Source organism: Haliaeetus albicilla, chromosome Z (genome assembly GCF_947461875.1).
Source record: "Haliaeetus albicilla chromosome Z, bHalAlb1.1, whole genome shotgun sequence".
Taxonomy (NCBI): domain Eukaryota; kingdom Metazoa; phylum Chordata; class Aves; order Accipitriformes; family Accipitridae; genus Haliaeetus; species Haliaeetus albicilla.
In genome coordinates, this window is record NC_091516.1 from 10616619 (window position 1) to 10640712 (window position 24094).

Sequence of the window (24094 nt, forward strand, 5' to 3'; positions counted from 1 at the left end):
AATGTACCTTCAAATCACAACATAAATTCTGACTTATAACAGTCTGCTATTTAAACCATGCTCTCACCAATGTAGTTCTTTGACATTGCCACTTCTCTTATTTCAATGTGCACAGAACCTCTTGGAATTTGAATCACTTCCATATAGCCTATAAGACAAAGGTAAATTTTATTTGTTGTTGTTTATGTTAATCAATATTACTCATGAAACTAACCATTAATAATTTACTACTAAAAATTAGTAAGACATAGGGGATTCAAACATACTCGAACATTTTCTTTCATGTGATGTAAAGAAAAACTCTTTATATTTCATATAAAAATTTGAAAGTGCTAATAAAGTCTTTTCAACAATGTATCACAAGTAATAATGTATGAAATGAACTCAGGATCATAGGATACTTCAGGTTGGAAAGGACCTCAGATAGTCATTTAGTCCAACTTCCTGCTACAAGCAGGGTCAGCTAGGAGATCAGATCAAGTTACTCAGCGCTTTATCCTGCTGGGTCATGAAAAACTCCAAAGATGGAAACTCTACAACCTTTATGGGCAACCTGATCCACTGCTGGACTGTCCTCCTGGGGAAAAAGTTCTTCCCTCCATTTCGTCAGCACCTGTCTTGTTTCAATTTATAGTCATTGTCTCTTCTTCCACCACATACCCACCACTGTGAAGAGCCTGGCTCTGGCTTCTCCATAACCTCCTCATACATATTGGAAGGCTGATACTAGGTCCCCACAAACCTCCTCTTCTCCAGGCTAAACAAGTGCAGTTCTCTCAGCCTCTCGTCACAGACAGGGAAGTACTCCAGACCCCAATAATCTTAGTGGTCCCTCACTGAACTGAACTCATCCCGGTGCATCAATCCTTTTCCTGTATTCAGGAGCCCAAAACTGGTAAGACTAAGACTGCAGCACTAATACTGTCTTTTTTGAGCTAAGCTTTAAACTAACTGTCCATATACATTTCCTGAGTTCTTAATAAGATTAACTTGAGAGACATTTCTGGATTCTTTCTATTCTAAAATTTCATGTATGACTAAATATCAGATTCTACCATACACACTAAAACAATATACAATATTACTCTTACTATACCACCATAACTGAATAATAATTAAAAAAAAAAAAAACTCACTTCTTTTTAAGTGCAGTAAAGACCATGAGAATTAAGTATCCAGTAATGAAACGTATTGTGGTATTTGACATAAATCTAAACTAATACAGAAAAAAAGAAACGAGGCAAAAGGAGTCAAAGTGACTGACCAGCAGCAATGCTATGCTGGAAATCAATGCAGCACTGTTATCTGCTAAAGAGTCATCTAAAAGCATTGTGCAATAGAATGGACATATATGTGCATACCTCCTCTGGGCAATGAATCATTGAAGAAACCTTCAATGGCTTCACATGTACTCCCATCTCCTCCACAAACACGGCATCTATCTTCCTTAGCATCAGACCCCAAAATATTATCACAACCTACATGCTGAGAACAGATAAGAACAAATATTTTAACAGGATGATGGTCTTGCACCACTATATTCATCGTTTTTTTGAAGTCTTTCTCTCAAGTTTGAGATATTCAGTTCTTTTTATCTACTCTGGTTTTGGTAGCTGTTACCATAAGTGGGTTTTCACTTACCAGAGAAAGAAAATAAAAAAGGAAAACAATCCACATTTTCGGTTGTTACCAAATCTTGATTAATAAGTACTTTGTATTTCTACTGTGACATTCAGGAAGGGATCTCACAGCATTTTATAAACAATGTAATTACTGCAGTTATCAATAAATGATTATTGAAGTTTTTGTTTAATATTACAACAGCTGTGTTCCATCTATATTGCTTTGTTAAGGTACATATTTGCTGTGTGTTCCTTAGACATTTATGCAGCATAAATGGTATTATTGTTCCCAAAGGCATTTACAGCTTCATAGACCATATTTCCACATCATCCAGGCAAAACTTGCAATTATTTTCCTAAATTTGAATGTAAAGTGTAAATGAGTTCACTGTAAGAATGAATGCAGAATGAAACTTAGTGAAAGGCTGAATTACATGCTGTATTAGATTGGATTCAAAAGCCCTTGGAAAAAAGAGGTGTCTATAACTGATCATAAAAAGTACATTACATTTCTGATTATCTGCTTGAGAAATCTATGCACAGTGAACAATGATTAACTCCCTGTAACTTACTGATTCAACCCTACTACAAAGCTAATGAAAATAGACAGCTAGATCCTTAAAAAAAAAAACAAACAAAAAACAAAAAACCCAACCAACCAACAAACAAAAAAGAGAGAACGAACAAGTAGGATGTAAATAGGACAAACATTGCAGCTTGCCAATTTTTTCCAGGATTTATACAAAAAAAGAAGGCATCTACATATCTTTGTTTACTGTCTAGCAATATTATCTACCATTTTGTAACAGGTAATACATAGGTCATAAGAGAAGTCAAAATACTTCAAATAATTGACAAAATAGTATTATTTTAACCATTTATATTTCAACTTTCTGATTCACCAAGAAGACAGAGGCCCAACTTTATTACATAGCTCATTCTCAACTCAAGATTTAGTCTGATTATTAGTTTTAAAAGATTTTTCAAATCTACTAAAATCTTCTTATGTCTAAAGTACACCAGATTTCCACAGGCTATTTCTTCTGCTTTTTTTTTTCCTGTCAGTTTACTAATACTTGACAAATGCTTTTGATCTCATGGTATTATTCAATAAACATACATCTTCAGCACTCAATTTAGCAAAGAACTTAAGCATCGGGTTAAGCTTTAGTTATGTTAGTGGTTTCAGTGAAACCAAATAATTTTTAGAGTCTCCAGCACTGTTCAGATGTCTATACTTAAGTACATAATTAAATGCTTTTCTAAACTGAAGAAGCAGTGGGATATATATAACCAAAAATACGGCACAGACCTCCAATTCTATTCAAATTCACGTAATGCAGTTCTATAGGAATCTTACAAGATAATCAGACTTCTAGTAAATGGCAAATACTTGCATCATTAATCATAGAATGGTTTGGGTTGACAAGGACCTTAAAGATCATCTAGTTCCAACCCACTGCCATGGGCAGGGACACCTTCCACTAGACCAGGTTGCTCAAAACCCCATCCAACGTGGCCTTAAACACTTCCAGGGATGTGGCATCCACAGCCTCTCTGGGCAACCTGTTTTAATGCCTTACTAGCCTCACAGTGAAGAACTTCTTCCTGACACCTAATCTAAATCTACCCTCTTCCAGTTTGAAGCCATTACCCCTTGTCCTATCACTAAATACCCTTGTAAAATGTCCCTCTCCGGCTTTCTTGTAGGCCCCCTTTAGGTACTGGAATACACTTTTTCCTAGAACTACAGAGCAATAGTGACAACTTTTTGTTTCAATTACATTAACAGCAGAATTGTTTGCAACAGGATGAACTAGTTAGAGAGAAACACATTAATATGTTCACATTTACTGTTTTTCAGCCAGAGCGGTGTTCTAATTGGAATGATGGAATAGGCCTTGGAACAATGCAAGGAATCTGTTCATCTCCTGTTGCCCTTTCCATCAATTCTTCAACAAAAACCATAAAGCAAGAAAAAAGAAGACAAAATGAAGGATTCTATGAATGTCTGTGAGAAGCTAATGAAATTCAAATTATTTGTCTAATTTATGCAATTTTTTGTCTCAATCTTACACTTTCATTAACAACTTGACCTATCAACACTCCCGTTTCACGTAAGTAACAAACAAGTACCGTAATTAAATGTAGGAGATAGAAGACACAACAAAATAATCCATAAGTACTTCATAAAACATTTGTAACCTTGCATTCTCCATTGATACAGATATCCAGTGAATCAGCATTGCACTGAGTCCCATCTATTACTGCAGGAGCACGTTCAGTGTAAAAATTATAACCTTCAGCCAAGCAGTTCAATGCACATGGTTTAACCCCACCTGGACAACAAAAACGAATGAAAATAAAAAAAATCAACAGAAATCTTGAAAAGTTAACAATTAGTTTAAAAATATATATGCATAAACTGATCTGAAACTTATAATCTTATCTCATACCTGACACATACAATGTATACACTTTATTTAACTTCCCTTTATTGATTTCTCTACTTGACTCTTCTTTCTTGCAAAAAAGATTTCGCATAAGATATGGCAAGGTTGGCTGGCTCCATAATGATTCCATTATGTTAATACAACCCTAATGATTATTAAACAATTTAAAACAATAAGGACACCACTTCACCATTTGATAAACAAGAATAATGAATGTAGTGCTAGAAGTATATCAGGGTAAATTTCAAAACAAAGATCAGATTATTTCAATTAGGAATTTAGTCCTATTGAATTACACTACAGCTTAGACCATGTGATCACAATGATCCCTTTTAGGCTTTTAATCTAAAAAACTAAGAGTAAAACCATTCAAGCAATAAAATACAAAAACACAAGGGGTAACATGGACTTATTCACTCAGGGTTTAGAACAGGACAAAACAACATAACAAAAGGGCAAACTACGAACTTTGAACAACTACAGAAACAACTAAACTTGATTAAACTGTCTTGAAGAGAAAAAGAAATTACAAATCTCTTCCCTGCTGCAAAATACCCTTTTACTGCACAGTGCAATTACTTATAATTCAATTATTGAAGTAGTCTTTAAAGACTCTTATAAATGTTTTTACTTCTTTCTCCTTTTCCTAATATCTGACCTTAAGAAAGCAAAACTTACTGTGAGATTTTTTACACTGAACTCATCACTGTAGCATGAAAGGCACTTACAGATCACTTATGGAATCTCCAATTCTGTTGCAACTGCAGGTGAAGAAGGGGTCCCTATGATGATGCTCACTCCCCTTCAGAGTAAAACAAAACTCTACCAGAATAGAGATGACTTTTTTGCAACATTTTTACCATTTGACAAAAGTGCAAGCTTAGCAAACTTAGCTCATTATATTTTAATCAAAACATTTTATTTACAAACTTATGTCATTTTAAAGACTTCACATATGGTAACATTTTTGCAAAGCTAACCATTACCTCCAGTGTAGGGTTTCCAGTTATAATACTTTCCCCGGAAAGGCATATTGTCAAAATCCGCACATTGCTTTTCTCGAAAATCACGGGCCCCTGAAGGACATGGCTAAAATAATAAAGCCAAAAAAAGGTTAATTTCTTCCAAATATCAACATAAAAGGAAATGCTTATATTGCAGACATAATCATGCAAGAGACCAGGAGGTGGTTCCCTGCTTTATCTTGCGGCTCTGATTCTGAAACTTGCTTCATTGCTTTACAGTTGAAGCATCTATTTTGCAACATTAGGCTGGCATGAAGTAACTGAAGTAATTTCAACAAAGGTGTTGCATAACAGTTGCCATAAAACTTGACAATCAGAATCACGTCAAACTATGCTTCATAATCAATCCATCAGCTACCTCCTTATAAACACACATTAAAAACAGCTGAAAAAATTAAAACAAAAACATTTTGGTAAGAGCTGTAGGGTCAGTTATACTGTACTAAGCAGCTGTACTGAGACATGTTATTAAGACATCAAGAAAAAAATTAAAACACTTTTCTAGAGCTGTGTCACCTCTGCTTACTTGTAGCCTTGACAAAAGCATTGTGTTAAAGCTGCAAATGAGAATAGTTACCATGTTTAGATTGATATTTACCAGTCTCCAAGCATGCAGAAATAAAAACTGCTTTGATTTAAATCTGCATTACCAATTACAAAACTGTGAAGTATGTTTTTTACTTGGAATAAGGGTGGATGTAAGTAAAACCCATCTCAGAATTATAGGGGAAACATAATTCTTTGCTATTTCTTACTTTTTTCATCAGCAGGTTCAAAATAATGACAACTGATCTTGAATACACCCAGAATTTAGATAGCACATTAAACATTGTTATCAATGTTTAAGTACCTACTGAAATGGCAAGCTTCATCAGACAAAGTATTTGAAATACAGATTAAAATCATTTTTAGACTGAAAAAGAATTTGCTTGACAGAAATCAGAGTTGTTAATAACTATTACTATTTTATAAGCAACAGAAGAGTCAATCTTATGGCAGTTTTACTTGTCTTCCTACGTATCTAAGCCAGTTAGCACAGTTCAGGAATCTGAAATGCATTCAAGTGAAAAGGTATCTATAAACATAGATGATAAAAATTTACTGCACAATGCAAATATTAACATAATAATTATGACTCTCAGTATACATTAATCAAGCTCTTATAGCTCATTGCAACATGATTCATTTTTCTCCAATTTTGAACCTGTTGTGATATAAATTAAAATAGCGGACATTAGACAGTATTTAAATTTTATATTTTCTCTATAAATGACTCTATTAGCTCCTAAATAAAAATATATTTTTAATATAATGCATTTACTGGTGAAAAAAAATAGTGTAACTACTTTCATTCAATAATCCTTCAGATTGTAACGGTGAGAATAAAAACTATGTAAATAAAATAACAGTAATTTTTAAAACATTTTTAATAGTACCACAAATTAAGTTTGCCTCTTTGCGTCATATTCTCCAAGCAGTAGAAGGACCAGTCTTCACACCAGCACTAGCCCGGTTTAACATCTTTGTAGGAGGCATGGATAGTGGGATTGAGTGCACCCTCAGCAAGTTTGCTGACAACACCAAGATGTGTGGTGCGGTTGACATGCTGGATGGAAGGGATGCCATCCAGAGGGACCTTGACAGGCTCGAGAGGTGAGCCTGTGTGAACATCATGAAGTTCAACAAGGCCAAGCGCAAGGTCCTGCACATGGGTTGGGGCAATCCCAAGCACAAATACAGGCTGGGCAGAGAATGGATTGAGAGCAGCCCTGCGGAAAAGGACTTGGGGGTGTTGGTTGACAAGAAGCTCAACATCACCTGGCGATGTGCACTAGCAGCCCAGAAAGCCAATTGCATTCTGGGCTGCATCAAAAGAAGCGTGACCAGCAGGTCGAGGGAGGTGATTCTCCTCCTCTACTCCGCCCTTGTGAGACCCCACCTGGAGTACTGCATTCAGCTCTGAGGCCCCCAAAGTAAGAAGGACATGGATTTGTTGAAGTGAGCCCAGAGGAGAGCCACAAAGATGATCAGGGGGCTGGAGCATCTCTCCTACAAAGACAAGCTGAGACAGTTGGGGTTGTTCAGCCTGGAGAAGAGAAGGCTCTGGGGGAACTTTACAGCAGCCTTCCAGTACCTTGAAGGGGCCTACAAGAAAGCTGGAGAGGGACTTTTTACAAAGGCAGGTAGTGATAGGACAAGGGGTAATAGCTTTAAACTGAAACAGGGTAGATTTAGATTAGATGTAAGGAAAGCTGGAAAGGAGCTTTGCACAAAAGGCCCTGGGGGCCTGGTGGACACCAAGTTGAACATCAGTCAGCAATGTGCTCTTGTGGCAAAGAAGGCTAATGGTATCCTGGGCTGCAATAGGAGTCCAGGGAGGTGATCCTTTGCCTCTACTCAGCACTGGTGAGGTCACACCTACAGTACTGTGTTGAGTTCTGGGCTCCTCAGTACAAGAGAGATACTGCCATACTGGAGAGACTCCAATGAAGGGCCATGAAGGGTCTGGAGCATCTCTCATATGAGGAAAGGCTGAGAGAGCTGCGATTGTTCAGCCTGGAGAAGAGAAGGCTCAGGGAGGGATCTCATAAATGTACAAATACTTGAAGGGAAGGTGTAAAGAGGATGAAGCCAGGCTCTGTCCAGTGGTGCCCAGTGATGGGACCAGAGGCAATGGGAACACATGGAAACACAGGTTCCTGCTGAACATCACAAAACATTTTTTTTACTGTAAGGGTGACCAACCACTTGTACAGGCTGCCCAAAGAGGTGGTGGAATCTCCCTCCTTGGAGATATTCAAAAGCCATCTGGTCATGGTCCTGGGCAACCTGTCTGAGGTTTGAGCAAGAGGGGCTGTACAAGGTGACATCCAGAGGTCCCCTTGTAAGCAAAGTGAAGTCTTTCTTTTACCCTTTTAAATACTGATTCAGTTTTTGCCACAATTTAAACTGCTAAAATCACTGGTTTTATCCTCTTTTATTCTGGAACACACATCTGGCAGTCTGACAGAAAACCAGCTACACACAGGTATGCATAGCCTGCCATCTCCCTGGCTGGGAAAACCTGGGAGCAGCTAAAGGAACTGTGGGAGCAAAGCCCCTCATACAATGTTCCTGCTTTCCTGATTTTTCATCTGGTTTTGGTAGTCCTGAAGATTAAATTCTGGTTTCCTATACTGCAAGTACTGTTAAATTAATTTCACAAATGAACATACCGATGATATCAAAGCTTTTATATAACCTGCTGTCTTTGCCTCTAAAAATGCAAAGCCATCAATCCATAGACAGATTTGGTGACCTTCGCAGTAAAATGAGCTTTCATTTTAGTGGCTAAATCCTCTCCGTGAATACTGACAAGTGCTAGCCCTCATCTCAGGATCTTGCTCTTTGTCCAAATCATTTGTCTGAATTCAGCTTTCATGTGGATTCACTAAAGTTTTCAGGCAGTCCTTCTGCAGAATGCAGTTACCAAATCATAGCCTGAGATCTGCAATATTCTGTGATCCAAAGCACAAAACGCAACTTGTAAATTTTTTGTCATTGTTGCATAACTTTCCTATCCTTTTTAGTATCTCACCAATATTGAGAGGAAGTAGAACTAAAGGCTATGACCTCAAGAAATGCATTCAAAATTGGGCTTGACAAACCTGATCACCTTCTACAACAAAGTAACCTGCTTGGTTGATGTGGGTCGAGCAGTGGACAATGTCTACCTCGATTTCTCCAAGGCTTTCAATACCATTTCCCACAGCGTCCTCCTAGAGAAACTGATGCTTTATGGTCTAGATAACGGGTCTGTGCAGTGGGTGGGGAACTGGCTGACAGGCCGCACTCTGAGGGTGCTGGTAAAAATAGCTCCTTTTCAAACTGGCAGCCCGTCACAAGTGGCGTCTCCCAGGAACCGATATTGAGCAAACACTGTTTAATATCTTCGTAAGTGATTGGATGAGGGGATCAAGTGTACCCTGATGAAGTCTGCTGATGATACCAAACTGAGTGGGGAAGTGGACACTTTGGAAGGGAGAGCCACCCTGCAGGAAGACCGGGATAGGCTGAAAGGGTGGGCTAACAACAACCCTACGAAGCCCAACTAAGAAAAATGTAAGGTCTTGCACCTGTGAAAACAATTCAGGAATACAGCATAGGCTGGGATCTACCTGGCTGGGGAGCAGCTCTGTGGAAAGGGAGCTGGTGGTCCTGGTGGACAACAAGATCAATATGAGTGAGCAGTGTGCTGCTGTGGCAAAGAAAGCCAACGGGATGCTGGGTTGCATCAACAAGGGCATCACAGCAGAGATGAAGAAGTCGTTATCTCACTCTGCTCAGCGCTTGTCAGGCCACATCTGGAATACTGTGTTCAGTTTTGGTCCCCGCTATACAAACAAGATGTGGACAGGCTGGAGAGGGGCCAGAGAAGGGCCACAAAGATGATCAAAGGAAGCCCCCCTGTATGAGGAAAGGCTGAGAGAATTAGGTTTGTTCAGCCTTGAAAAAAGAAGGCTTAGGGGAGACCCTAGCAGCATGTTCCAGTATTTAAAGGGTGGCTACAAAGAAGATGGAGACTCCCTTTTTACAAGGAGTCACATGGAAAAGACGAGGAGTAATGGGTACAAGTTACTCCTGGGGACATCCCGATTGGACACAAGAGGAAAATTTTTCACAATGAAAACAATCAGCCATTGGAATAATCTCCGCAGGGAAGTGTTGGATTCCCCAACATTGGACACTTTTAAGATTCAGCTTGACAAGGTGCTGGGCCATCTTGTCTAGACCGTGCTTTTGCCAAGAAACGTGGGAACAGATGATCCTTGAGATCCATTCCAACCAGGTATTCTATGATTCTATGCAAATGATTAGGTATAGAAATGGAAAAACATTACTGCAAGGTAAGCTACAATATGCATTTACAAAATGTCAGCTCTTTGGCACTGTCTCTTTGTGTACGTAGTCTTTTCCCAAAGTAACTGCTTCTCCTTACTGGGTAAGATATTTCACTTTTTTCATGCAGCTACAGTACATGGATAACTCTTGTCAAGCAACAGGCTGCTTATGTTTCCAAATGTCCTTTTAGGAGACCACAAATCATGAGGTAGGAATCTATCAAATGTGTAAGAACTTAAAATCTGGTCTGAAGAAGGCCCTGAGAAGAAGATGATGAAATAATTAAAATTTTGACTTAAAAAAAGCATTGACTTTAATAAGAACATAAAAATTTTTAAGACTGAAGCAAAAATAAGTTGTCCAAAGAGTGTTAATGAATCATTGAACCAACACTGACAGACATCAAACATCTTATCTCACAGAACTCTGTTTCTCTTGGAGCTTAAAGTTAGGCAGACTTCAGTAATTGAACTCATTGTGTTTCCTATTAACAAAGGGCTATACTACACCTCACAGCCTGAAGAGTGACAGTTGAAACTCAGGTACTGTTCCAAGACATAGCTCCTCACATGAATGTATTTTAGAAAAAATAGGCTTGAAAATATTAGAATTATGAAAGCAACAAACAATATCTGTGAATGTATACATAATGGAAGGAACCAACAAAAACCATTTGCCTACATTTCTATTAAGAGAAAAGACTGAAGAACAAGAATCTTTTAAAGGTATGTATACACACATTTTTATATAGGTAAACCATTCACAGTACTTGTAAGCAAAACATGTTTCCACTGTATATAAAAAATTAGGAGGCTTTTACAGTTTTAGTTGTGCATCAAATTAAGCTTCACATCCTATGCATATTTTAAATCAGACAATGAGTTACTTCGAGTAGTTATGTACCTTGCAATTCTATCAGCATTTTGTATTTTTTTTTAATTAAAAATACTTTGGTTGGAAAAATACATATATTTTTGTTAGAGATAGTGTGGTTGGTGGTAGAAAATCAGTTTCTGATGAGTGTGTTCTTTCTACCACCCTTTTGTTTCCAGAAGTCATTAGCTAATGTTCTTTTCTGCTGATCTCAATGTTTCCATTAGCAGATGCCTTTTGAATTAAGAAGTCATATATGGCTTTGGAAGTGTTTGATGAGAAATAAGCCTAGCAGGAGTGTGTGCGCTGTTTCCAAAGAATTAAATTGGTCAAAAGAAAGGGCAACAGAACTAACTCATCTCTGAAAGACAAATGAAGTCAAAATGAGGGGGTTTTTTGTTTATGAATAGTAAGAGCTTTAGGGAGTGCTACATTGAAAATTACAGATGGACAATGAATGTTGACACTGCAAAAAAGATGTAAAAACAATACATTTTTTCATAAAAACAATGACAGATTTGCATGCTTTTAAAGCTTACATTAATCAAACATACCATTCCATTAAAAATGCCAAGCACTAAGGACTATCATAAATCTTGAAATAAAATCTACTAGTATCAGCAATTCTTAGTTATGTAGAACCCTATATTATTACTATAAAAGAAACTGACAACAATTGTCAAAACCATTAAGGCAGTAAGTTTAAACTTCTGCAAGTACCAATATGTTTATACACGGGAAAACCATACCCCAAAAATACGCTTAAAAAATGATTCACAGTCAAAATGTAAGAACGGTATTTCCAAATTGCCTGGCCCAAGTCTGCAATTGTTCAAGATTTGTTTTTAAGACCTAGACAACAAAATGCAAAGTTTCCTTTTGAATATCTTTTTTAAATTATTGATTGAAATTTGAGTATAGGTAGGGGACAAACATTTTGGAATAGAGGACTATAATTTTGAAAGATTTTGATAAATTGGAGCAGTTTGAAATAAAGCAATGGATGCAATTACTACACTTGAAGAGGAACAACCAACTGTGCAAGCACAAGCTGAGAAATGACTTCCCAAACAGCATCTCTTAAGAAAGGGATTTGGGCATTACAGATCAACAGAGACGAAATAAATATTGTCACTCCTGTAAGAAAAATGAACACAATACCAAAATGAAAATTAATCCTGTGCAGAGGTCTGGGCACCACACTTCAAGAAGATGTGCGCTACTGGGATCCCAAAGGCTATTAACACAGAGACTATCTAGTGTAAAGAAGACTAAGAAGAGACATGATAGTAGTCTGCGAACACACGAAATGCTCCCATAGAGGGAATATTATCAGCTGTCTTCTTACTGGGGAAAGAGTAAGTAAGGGTCTTAAAGGATGGGAAAACATACACTGTACTTTATGAAAACTGTCCTGACTGTAAGGATATTGAAGAATCCTAGTATGTCCCAGACTGGAGGTATTTCAAAACAGGCCAGCTACCTAACTATCAGTTAAAAACTGTTTAATGACAGTTGATTTTGCCTTTAAGCCAGGGAATAGACTGAATGGCCTCGTTGGATACCCTCTAGATGTTCCTTCTGTGACCCTATAAGCCTCCTCTCAGTAATGGAGAATAAGGGAAGCAAAACCAACTAAGAATATAACTGTCTGAAAAGTGTCTGACAATAAGAAATAAAATATGGTCAGAATAAAACAAATCCTAGCAACATTTCAACAGTATCACTAGGTAGCTATAGTACAAATGTTAATAATAAAAAAGCATTAAAAAATTTCTATATATTTGTGAGGGAGCAGGATTACATAGTATGCAAACTTTCTTGTATACTAGTTCCTGTGGCAGATGCTAAATAATATCTACTGGAGATAAACATTTTAAGTAAGAATACCTGGACAATTACCTCACCGGAGTCCACAAAGAGTTAAGGGAGTAGGGCTCCAGCATGCCCATGTGAATTTTTTAACAAATCTTAGACTGTGTGTACAAACTGAAACAGTGCTAATGCAAAAAGGTCATTATTTGAAAAGGACAAACAGAACATTCTATGTTACAGTTTGCCTGACAGCCATTTCAAATAAACAGAAAAGTTGGCAGAGGCTTGACTAATACAGGTTTAAAAGAAAGATAAATAATAATACAAATCAGTACTTTGTATAAGAATAGGTTTTATCAACTAAAGCTTTTTACAATTCCTGGTTAAATTAAAAGGATAATAGAATAAGCTTAGATATGATAAGGCATTTACCTTAGTCATACACAACATCCTGACTGAAATAAACAGAAATAAACCTGTACTCATTCAGGAAAGCATACATTAAATTTATTAAATATTGACTGACAGATTTCAACAGACAGATTTCAATACGGAATCATCACTTAGTTGGTGAATTCATAAGCAAATTTCCTATCAACGGTAATAAGAAACACACTCAGTGTTACTCAACATTTTCATTTGTGAATTGGAACTATGAAAAAATTTCTTACTCAGGAAGTCTTCCAATTACAAAAAGACCATGTGAGTGAAAACAAAGAGGAAGGAAGATTCATTACAGTGGATCATCTGATAAGCTGGATCCATGCAAATGAAAATTGCACAAAGGCAGCCAAATGCAAAGATACACATCTATGGAAAAAAATAAATCGGTCGAAGTTTCAGAATGGTGCACTATAATTTGGAAGGTTGTATGACTGGAAAACTTTTACAGCTCCTACTGGACAAGCAGCTCAGCTTCAGTTTCTCTTACAACACTGTGGCCAAAAGGCCTAACACACTTCTTGGCTGTGTGAACAGAGCAGCTGTGATTAGCAGCAGGAAAGTTAATTTTTAATTTGGAAATTTGTAGTACTGCGTAATAATGAGAATAACCTCCACAGAGAAGTTTGCAGAACTATTACGTATGTTAGCTAGTAATGATTGTAAAAATAAATTTTTTTCAAGGAATCAGCATATTAACCATTTTTTCCTGAAATGTATCAAAAGATAAACAGGTGAAACACCTTTAGGTACAGACTCTCCCACTGTTATGAACTTTCTTGATGAAGAAGAAAATTAAGATGGATCTGAAGCTAAAATAATATGAAAGCCTGTTTATGTTTGTAGTGCTACTGACTTGGAAACTTACTAGTGAAATTCTTTATTGGTGTGTAATTTTTTCTGGTTCAATTTTTAACTTACTTGAATTTGTAATTTAGGTTCATAATTTGATTTTATACATTTATAGTCTGCCCCATCCCCTCAGTGGTAGTTCATGATGAGCTCAGCTCTAAAATAAAACTGCATGATCATTCTGGTAATACAAGAACCAGTGGATACCTGATGGCAAAACAGCAGGTTTAGAACACATGAAAAGAAATAAATTTTCGCAGAATGTATAAGAGGATTGTGTTACACATTAGCACAGGAAGTTATACAGGTATAAAAAGAATAAGAGGGTTTAGAAGTCTATTCATGGAGGATGCTTCCATTTGTGGCAGTTAATGTGGTACAGATACAATGTGGAGCTCAGGACATCTTTAGACACCCACCTTCTGGAAACTCAGATGTTATATACACAGTAAGTCATGCCTTGGCTGCCAAAACTTTATAATTTTTCCCTAAATACCTGTTATTGCCCCCTGCTGGGAGACAAGACACTGGTCTAGACAGATCTTTGCTCTGATATGGAATGCTCCTTGTTCACCTTTAACATGGATGCTCAAGTCAAACTCATTCCAGGCCTTAATGTGAAGGCACCAGCTAGGTATCACATTTGAGATAGGGATCCTAACATTTAGCAGAACACGTAGGATGCCTGCAATATAGAAATGCCCTACAGGACTGTTTGCCAATTCACAGCTTTTCTGAACTGGGAAAAAATGCAGCCATTGCTGCTAAAATGTAAAACAGACAAGTTGATTATACTTCTACAGTGGAACAGAATTTACTTACATCAGTATTACAGGAGCGATACCGCTTCCTTTCTCCAAGACAATATTTGCCTCCGCCTGAAGGCCTGGAAAAACATGTTTTATGTGTTAGTATATGTATTAGTACAAGCACAAGTTCATGAGACATACTAATGCATTATTAGTATAAATACAAGTCCAAGAGATACATATTATATAAATTTAAAAAAACATACATGGAGGTTTTAAGGTGAGATTTTTAAATATTTTATTTAATAAGAATTGTAGCATTGACTTGAATTGGAGCAGACAGAAAACAATACTGGGTACTTGAAAATCATCACTCATATAGTATTCATCTAGTTTGCATAGATCCCAAGCCATGCAGTTTAACTGCATTTTGAACATACTGAAAAGGCATTGGTTTTAATTATTTCCTTGCTTTGTAAAACTAGAATGAGAAATGCATAAACAATCTATGTGATACATTTTTTTCTTCTTAATCTTCTCATATTACACTTGAAAATACAAAAAAATTAAGAAACACTGCCTGCTAAATACTGGAGTCAGCAAAGACTACATTTTCTAGTTCAGGAATCTGATTCTGATTTGAATTAAGCAGTATTAAATCTGAGGAAACTCCAGAGTAAGCAGGTTTCTATAAGTGTGAATAAGACATTGGCTCTTGAATTCCAAAACTTTTCAAGAACCTTATCAATCTTCCACAGAGGTCAAATAATGAATTAACATTGGCTTAAATTGAAGATTAATCAGACATCAGCTCTTTGGCTCATAACTTGAAAGCAGAAAGGAAAAACACTTGGTGTTTGTTTTATAATAAAGAAATAAAAGAATTTCCAATTAACTAAAAAGAAAATAAATACTATTTTTCACATCACAGATATTTAAACCAGACAACACTATTATTGAACCAAAAGTAATTTTCTTCCTAATGCAGACATACCTCCCCCACAAATGCATTTGCTTGCTATACTGTTAAACATTTAAAATTTAATCACCTTTCAACATACCAACCCATACACATGGTGACAGGAGTAGTTAAAAAATCTTAGGAGATTACTCATGCTCCAAACAAACAATTCACTAGCATTTTTACATACTGTTGTGGAAAAAAAAAAAAAATTAAATTTATTATTCTCTCAGTAACATAGTCTGACATGTTATTGATGCAAATGGATAATTTTTGCTTTTGAATCCATTCAGTAAGTAGTGCTGTTATCCTTCTGCAAAGACCTATAGCTGTGATGAGGGAACCAGAATAGGGCAAGTAGCAACAGAAAAAAGCAGTGAGTCATTCAGCAAAGAACAGCAATGGAAATAAGTAAGCATTCCTCATCTGAGAAGCACTAGTGACAGAGAGAAGAGCACTTACCTGACAGACCTTCTCTGGAACAGTGTTCAGGACATTGGAAAGCAGACAGATGACAGAACCAGTACAGATAGACACAATAGATCTAGCTGTAGTGGAGAAGCTGGCCCCTCTTGAGAGAGAGTAGATGGACCAATAGGGAGCAGTGGCAAGGACAGAAGTTGCTGAATTGTTTTAAGAGTCAGTGGGAAGTCGCAACTAAGTGTTGGACATGACAGCATATAAATGTATTGTATGCAACATAATATTACTAACTATGGTTTATATGTAAGCAGTTGTATGCAAAAGCTTGGAAATACTGTGTTGGTTTTTTTAATAAGTAACTGGCAAAAGTTATTTTACATGCTAGACAAGCATTAGAAGTAATATGTCTTAAGAAAGAAATCTATATAAGGCATGATTTAAATATATTTTGCATGAACAGCAAGTTGCAGAAAGAAAACCATTCTGGTTACTACTAAATATAAATCCAGCTATATTTACAGTACATAAGATACATCAAAAATGTTATAAGCATGTCTAGTGAACTTCTCCTGTTTAAGTGTTTCTGTCTGCTATTTTGAAGACAAATGTTGGCAAACTAGCAAAACATTTTTACAGTTAACATGTGAAACCACAGTTTTGAATAATTTCCAAATGCGTCTTTTTGTTGGCTCCGGCTTACTTTAGCTACTTACGCTGGACTGTCACAGTGTCTTATAGATGAGGAGACTCCTCCCCCGCAGGTCCTGCTGCACTCTCCCCATATTGACCATGGACCCCAACCCCCATCTATGCTCTGGGGCCAAGTGCCAAAAGGTACGCACTCTCCCTGATAACACCACTGAAAGATTTCACAAAAAAACACAAAATTAGCTTCCAGGCTGACAAGAGTTATCAGGACAGAAAAATATAAGGGTTAGGCAATGACCAATTATAGGCATTAGCATTCTCTGTATAGATAACAAGACTAATATTTTACTTTTTCTAGCCATGTTTAGACATTGGTGAGGGTGTGTGTGATTTGTTAATTGTCTTCACTAAGTCCTGAATTATATAGGTCTCTAACACACACCACAAGTTAAAACAAGCTTAAAATAAAGATTTGCTTTTTTCTTCATACATGCTCCTTAATGTTTCACATTAAAGGAACTGCAAGTTGCTTACATTCTTTTAAACACTGAGATTAATTTCTAAGATTAGTTTAGTAAAACACCCTCCACTTAGGATTCACGTAGGGGCTTCATTACACAAAATGAAAAATTCCCCCAATGGTATTTTTAAGAAAGTATTCCCTTACATTTTAAAAAAAAAAATCTGGATGAGGTCACAATGGAAGAAGAATTTGTTGCAGTACTTGATTTATACTAACCCTACAGACATAATAAAAGTCGTGCCAAAGCATTAGACATGGTACAGAAAAGCATTATATAATAGTGGCTGGCCACTTGTTCAGGGACAGAATGAACCTGCATACTTCACCCATGCAAACACCTAAACTTTGCCATATTGTTACTTACATTGGACATACAAAATGACAGACAATTTGCACAAATGGCTAATTGTTAAAATATGTTTATCATTTCCTTAGTCAGAAACGTTTTTAAAACCATTCAGAAATAATCCTGGAGCCCATAGTTTGATCCACATTCTGGTGTCTACTACATCACTGAGAATCTGAAGTAGCTCAGATAACCCTTTCCCACCGTTATAGGCTTAGATGACAGAGTAGAGCACAGCCCCAGGTGTACTGTGACCTGAATCTGCACATTTCACTTCCAAAAGGTGGGCATCTGCTGTTTTAACTCCCTTGAATTCCCGTAACAGACACAGTATTGAGCCTCTCCAAAAAGAAACCCAGACAACTTCTGTGCCCAAAATCAGCCATATGAATTTGACAAAAAGCACTGAGACATGCACAGAAGACGTGGACAGACAGACATACCCCTGTCTACCAATAAGCACTACTGGAAGACTCAGTGTTGACTTTATACTAATAGGTACAGCAAAGCCAGGTTTTCTCTTCTCCCGAGTCCTAAGGCTCATCTACAGGCTTAGTCCCAGCAATGTGGGACATAAATAAACAAGTAAAGACAAGCATTCACAATGACCTGAATTACTCGAGATTTTTCTGAAAGCAACTGTAAAGAGAATTTAACCTTCAATCATTACTCAGAAAAAAAAAAAAAAGTAATAGGACTTTGAAAGAACGAGGATTGTAGAGAGTGTTAAAGAAAATGAATAAAAATCCTTATTTTTTCATTACAAATTTCATTTTGAATAAAAGGTACGTCTAGACTGTCAAACATGTCAGAGTCTAAGTATGTAGCTCTCAAGACTGTACATTAAAATGATACAGTAATATTAAAATGTGTAGCTTATCATCAGCAAATGCACCTAGATACAAGATAGTTTTGCATACGAACACATGCTAGCATTTAATATAAAGTTTCCTTATTATAATATTTCCTTGTTATTTCCACATTAATAAGTGAAACCTGTAGCATTCTTTTTCTAGCCACATTCATTCTTGTTTCTCCTCTCAAAACATTTTTGTCCTCCATGACCTCTTTCCTCTGTATGCACTGTACCTGCTTCAAAACACAGCTATTACAATCCAGCACATTTCTGTTTATAAGCCTCATCCTCTATCAGTTAGAGAGACAAAACCCAAGCATTAATGTGTCTACAGAAAAGATAAGGCAGAGTATTTTACATATCAAGTTCAAAACACATTGCCTCTTCTACCATGTCCGGCCAGGACATAGCAGCCCGTATGGTGCTGCGTTTTAGTTTTGTGACCAGCGCGGATAACGCACTGATGTTTTAGCTAGTGCTGAACACTGCTTGCACACCACCAAGGCTTTCTTGGCTTCTCAACCTGCCACGCAAGTGAGCAGGCTGGGGGGAGGCAAGAGGTTGGGAGGGGACACAGCAGGGACACCTGACCCAAATTGACCACGGGGATATTCCATACCCTATAACATCATACTCAGCAGTAAAACTGGGGGTAGGGGTCTTTCCAAAGCGGCCACTGCTCAGAGACTGGCTGGGCAACAGTCTGCTGGTGGGAGGTAGTGACTGATTGCCTTTGATGTCTTGTTCGCTTTTTCTTTCTTTTCCTTTCACTTACTAAACTGTCTATCTCAGTCCATGAGCTTTTCTAACTTTTGCCCTTCTGATTCTCTCCCCCATGCCTGGGGGGTAATGACCAAGCGACTGGGTGAGGGCCTAGCTACTGGATGGGGTCAACCCACCACACTCTTCTTCAGGAAAAAACCCAAAGACACCAGGTCTCATGGAGTTGTACTGAGGAAAGGAGAGTTTATCCTTCTTGAAGACTTCTAAATTTGCAAATCAGAGGTTTATGCCAATGAGCAGGCATCCATCAGAGGAACGTACCCTTCGTATGAAGCTTCTCTTAAATCCAGACTATCACTGAATGTCTGCATAATACATAATGCAGTCCATACAGTGAACGTGCATTTTTAGCTAGCGTAGATATATCCATATGGCACACTGTTTTGCAATGCCTCTAATGGTAAAATTATGATGGAGAATGAATTATTTATGTAACACATGAGGGACTAAAATCTTCTGGTTATCTTCTCATTATAGTGATGAATCAAGTGATAATGATTTTATTAACTAAAGACAATAATCTCCTTGCAGCATTCTATTAAAAATGCCACACAAGTACATGAACAGTTAGCTAATGCTAGTCAAAAGCTAAAAATTAAAATGCTTGTAAAACGTATGCTAACAATTTCATTAAAAATACATTATATATATTACAAACATGTCAAAATCAAAGTTAAGAAATGAAAGACACTCAAAGTTAAACCCACAAGAATATCACATACGCAAAACAGAACATGCAAACCATCCTAACTCTATATTATTATCACCGTATACAACAGGCATGTGCATTTTACCAATGCTGTGTATTTTTCCAAAGCTGTGTAAAATCCCTGTACTCTGTATTTTCCTTTGTCATTCAAACATTGTCTTCCACAATCTCATATTCCCCTGTAAAAACTCCTTAAATGCTGGGGTTTTCTCCTCTACTGAAGTTAAATCTGAGGACTTACTGCTCACTTCAGTGTCTTTTCTTAATTTTCTAATGAAAATTTATCTTTCACCAGAAGCCAGTGATGCACAGAATCCCTGTCAGAGTGATTAAAAATTACCAAAATCTTCATTATTTCTAAAGGGATTACAGAAATATGCTTCCTCCACAGATTATAGCAACCTCGTCTGCTGTAATGAAGTAAGGACTATTGAGTAACCAGTATATGAATAAACAAGAGGAGATGACAGCTATTTTAAAAGAACAATCGTTCATGAAAGATTTAGAACTGAAATGTTAATTCTTCTCTAACATTGAACAAATAACTTGCAATTAGTTCCACTAGAAAGACAGTGGTGATGCATTAGAATATGTACAAAATGTGCAAAAAACCTCTGTGAATAATGTAAGCAGTCTGAAATTTTTCTTATAGAGATCATTAACAATAAAATAAAACATGATATTGTGGCACATTTGAGATCACTTTTATATTAATATTAGCTGTTTAACAGAACTAAGATTTACAATAGTACGCTTTTAGAAAGCTCACACAGAAAGTACTCTGATATTGAGGAAAATTGATTTAATCTTTTGTAAGGGCAAAAAAAAAAGATTAATTCAATTTAAATTTGCCATCTCAATTTTAACAATGTATTTTCAGTCATTGCTTCTACAATTATTTTGCAAGAAAACTTAATGTCCAATAATAACTTAAATCATCATATAATCTAGCTGTTTAAACTGTCCTTTCAGCACACTGTGTTTTCACTTTTTGCACATTTGCCCCTCACTTACATCTTTAGCATGAATCTAAACACTGATGTTAGAAGAGGTTACATTTTTTATTACTTTAAATTCAAAGACAAAATAAACATTCCTATCAGTTTTGTCTTGTTTTATATGCACCATTTCCTCATCAGAGCCTTTTAAAAAAATCTACCAATTAGTTTACCTTCACAAACACATCTTTGGGTACGCCAGAGAGAAACTTCATGTATATTTAAGTTTATTATTACAAATTAGGAAAAAGTGTACCTTTTTGAACCCAGCCAATATGTAAAACCCTTCACCAAAGCATGAACATATTAAAGCTTCAAAACAGAACAGATGTACAAGTTCCATCAGTAGCAAGAAACCACTCTATTCTCTTTCCCTGTATGCAGAAAACAGCTGAGTATCTTTTATGGAAAACACTCCAAAAACCTTCAGGCTTAAGCAGATATCTACTGTGGAAAATTTCAACCCAAAGAGTTAAAAGTTTGGCAGGTTTATATAAGCAACTGAAAGAAGGTTTTATAATAGAGTATTAGGCCATTTTAACTGTAGAAATCCCTCCCAACTCTGCCAATAAGATATTAATGTATACTGCATCAAATTTTGCTTTGAGTTAACAGTTACACCGAATTTACATCAGTGTAACTAAAAAGCAGAAACTGACCCTCCAGATATGATGAAGTACTCTGAGATCTTGTTCGGCCTTTAGAGCAGGGAATGTCATTTATTATATATTTGGACAGAGCCCAGCAAAATAGGGCCTAATTTAGTTGTGGCCTTTAAGCATGACTGCAATATAAATGTTATGACAACAACAACAACAACAACAACAATTTTTTAAGTGTTATAGAATTGTAACCTATTATTTACTCCTTAGTGTGTGGTAAAGGAAACTACACATTTGGAAAGAGCTCATGTTTTCTGTTTTTTTGCTATCAGGAACTATTAATTTACAAGAACTTTTGAAGCTGTAGTTTACAGATACAATTCTCTGCTGTTAACAGGCATTAACAGTTTACCTTTGTAAAACAGTACGGATTCTCTCATTTCCCTCTAAAATCCAATGATGGAACAAGATACTGATGACTGGAAAAAGATGTTTTGTAGAGAGCAAACTGATTAAAGCCTCTGGCAAGTGGACACAGCAACAGTGTCTTAAAACATCTCAACCTGTTCATTACAGTCTCATGGTTTAAAAAATATTAATTGAGGTAAATTGCTCCTTGTCATTGACAAGGAGTGGTTGTTCCAAAATAAACCTATACTGTTGATTTAAGAGTAGGGCTTCTAACATTTTCTATTACTCTAATAAAAGGTAACATTTTTGGTAGAATGCGAAGTTGTCTCTATTTTCATTGGCTAACTCTAAGCACTCTATTTTTTTTAATGACCCCTTCAATGAATTTATTTAACATGGTTTACCAATATTTCCAAACTCAGCATGGAAAAGTCATCAGAACGATAGTAGGTCATGGGCCCTGAATGTAGCCATCAACAAGCATTAATAAACTGTGACAGCTGACCAAAAGCTTTCATTCTTTTTGTTTAAACATCAGATTGCAAGTCAAAATGCAGTGTAATCTTTGTTGAAACTAGCCCAGCTAGCATGGCAAAAGTCAGAATGAGAATAGATGTCAGTAGTCATTGTTAGGAAAAAGTCCAATCTGGAGTAGTAAATCTTATGGACAGATGCAGCAACTCTTGGACAGATACCGGAAATTGTTTAGAATAATAAGCTCTCTTCACTTTGTACAAACCTGCATAAAATGTATTATCTTGAAAAAAGGCATATGGAATTCACTTTTTCCCCAGTACATGTCCTGCAAATTAATAATTAAAATATTTTTCTCTCCTCTTTAAGATCTGTACAGATTTTGCTTTGTAATTGACAAACACTCTTTTACTATTCTTATCTAAAATTAAGTTTCAGAACTTTGAAACTACTGATAATACAGACATTGTTTTAAGATCAAAATTCACGTGTTCAGACAGATATAGTAGCAGTAGACTTATCTATTGCAACATTGACTTTTTGTACTTTTCAGTTAGGTAGAAGAGTTTATCAGGCTGCACAACAAAGTCCTTTAAAGCTAAACAGTTATGCAAGCATAACTTAATACTAAAAGAAAAATTCAAAGTCAAAACAGAAAGGTCACTGGGCAATAGGGGCTTTTAGAAAACCCTTTTATTAATGCAACATCTTTTCTATATGCTTGTATGATTCAGCTTATACCTGAAGGAATAAAGATGTTTTTATCTTCTAACAAAACAACAATTCAGGCTGTAGATCTATGTTACACATTTTCAAAGTCCATGCCAGATCTAGAGTTGTAACAGTCCTTTATGGAAGAGTGCTATAAAATTTAATAAAGATTAAACTAAAGAGTTTTTAGAAAAATTACTCAAAAAATAGAGTATGTAACAGGGCTTTTTTTGATCCAGGCAATAGAATTTTATACTGAGGATAAATGTTTTATTAAATTACATATATAAAATAATTGTGAAATAATTCTGTAGGACACTTCCATTAGGATGCAAATGTATTCTGAAATAATAACTCTTTTTTTGAACTTTTATGATTGCTCATAAGTACTTTAATTTTCTAGTTTTTTCTTCCTGTAGTCTTTAAACAATAAACTGCTTCTTCAAACAATAAATTATTTGTACTCACCCCCTTTTCAATGCTCCCTGTTTGGCAAAGAGTACCTTCAGCTGCTGGAATGCTGTTGGTAACACAGCGGTTACTTTTGCTGAGGCACCAGAGCTCTCTACACACTTCCTAGGAAAGACGGCAGAAGCAAGTTGATCAGAATAGAAGCCTGAAATTGCTTCCAGTCCTCATACACACACATATACACAGATTTGTTTTGAATAGAGACTATTAAGAAGTGGGCTGATGAGATAAATCTATAGATGGTTGTGAAATACTCTGGAGCAATTCCAAAGCCACCATATTTTAACTAAGAATATTCTGCCCAAAAAAATTCTGGAAGCATCAAATTGTAGACTACAAGAATGCGTTTTTCACACATGCCATGCAAGTAACATTTTATAGCTGCTTTTTTCTTGATTAGTGCTAATATTGGTCTTAGTATATTTTAGTGTTGCTGTAAAAGTAGTCTTCAGATGTGCTACTCCATT

General features: G+C 36.3%; 1 protein-coding gene across 7 annotated transcripts in view; it reads right to left on the reverse strand.

The window, feature by feature from the left end:
* The window catches only part of ADAMTS6 (ADAM metallopeptidase with thrombospondin type 1 motif 6), a 158704-nt gene that overhangs the window by 38477 nt on the left and 96133 nt on the right, over nucleotides 1-24094 (reverse strand). For all 7 annotated transcript variants that reach the window (XM_069777017.1, XM_069777019.1, XM_069777016.1 and 4 more), the window contains 7 exons: nucleotides 23625-23732; nucleotides 16809-16954; nucleotides 14785-14848; nucleotides 5062-5164; nucleotides 3828-3961; nucleotides 1362-1485; nucleotides 68-148 (listed from right to left, as the gene is read on the reverse strand). In XM_069777017.1, coding sequence (XP_069633118.1) covers nucleotides 68-148; nucleotides 1362-1485; nucleotides 3828-3961; nucleotides 5062-5164; nucleotides 14785-14848; nucleotides 16809-16954; nucleotides 23625-23732 — 760 coding nt within the window. The remainder of the gene's footprint in view (nucleotides 1-67; nucleotides 149-1361; nucleotides 1486-3827; nucleotides 3962-5061; nucleotides 5165-14784; nucleotides 14849-16808; nucleotides 16955-23624; nucleotides 23733-24094) is intronic.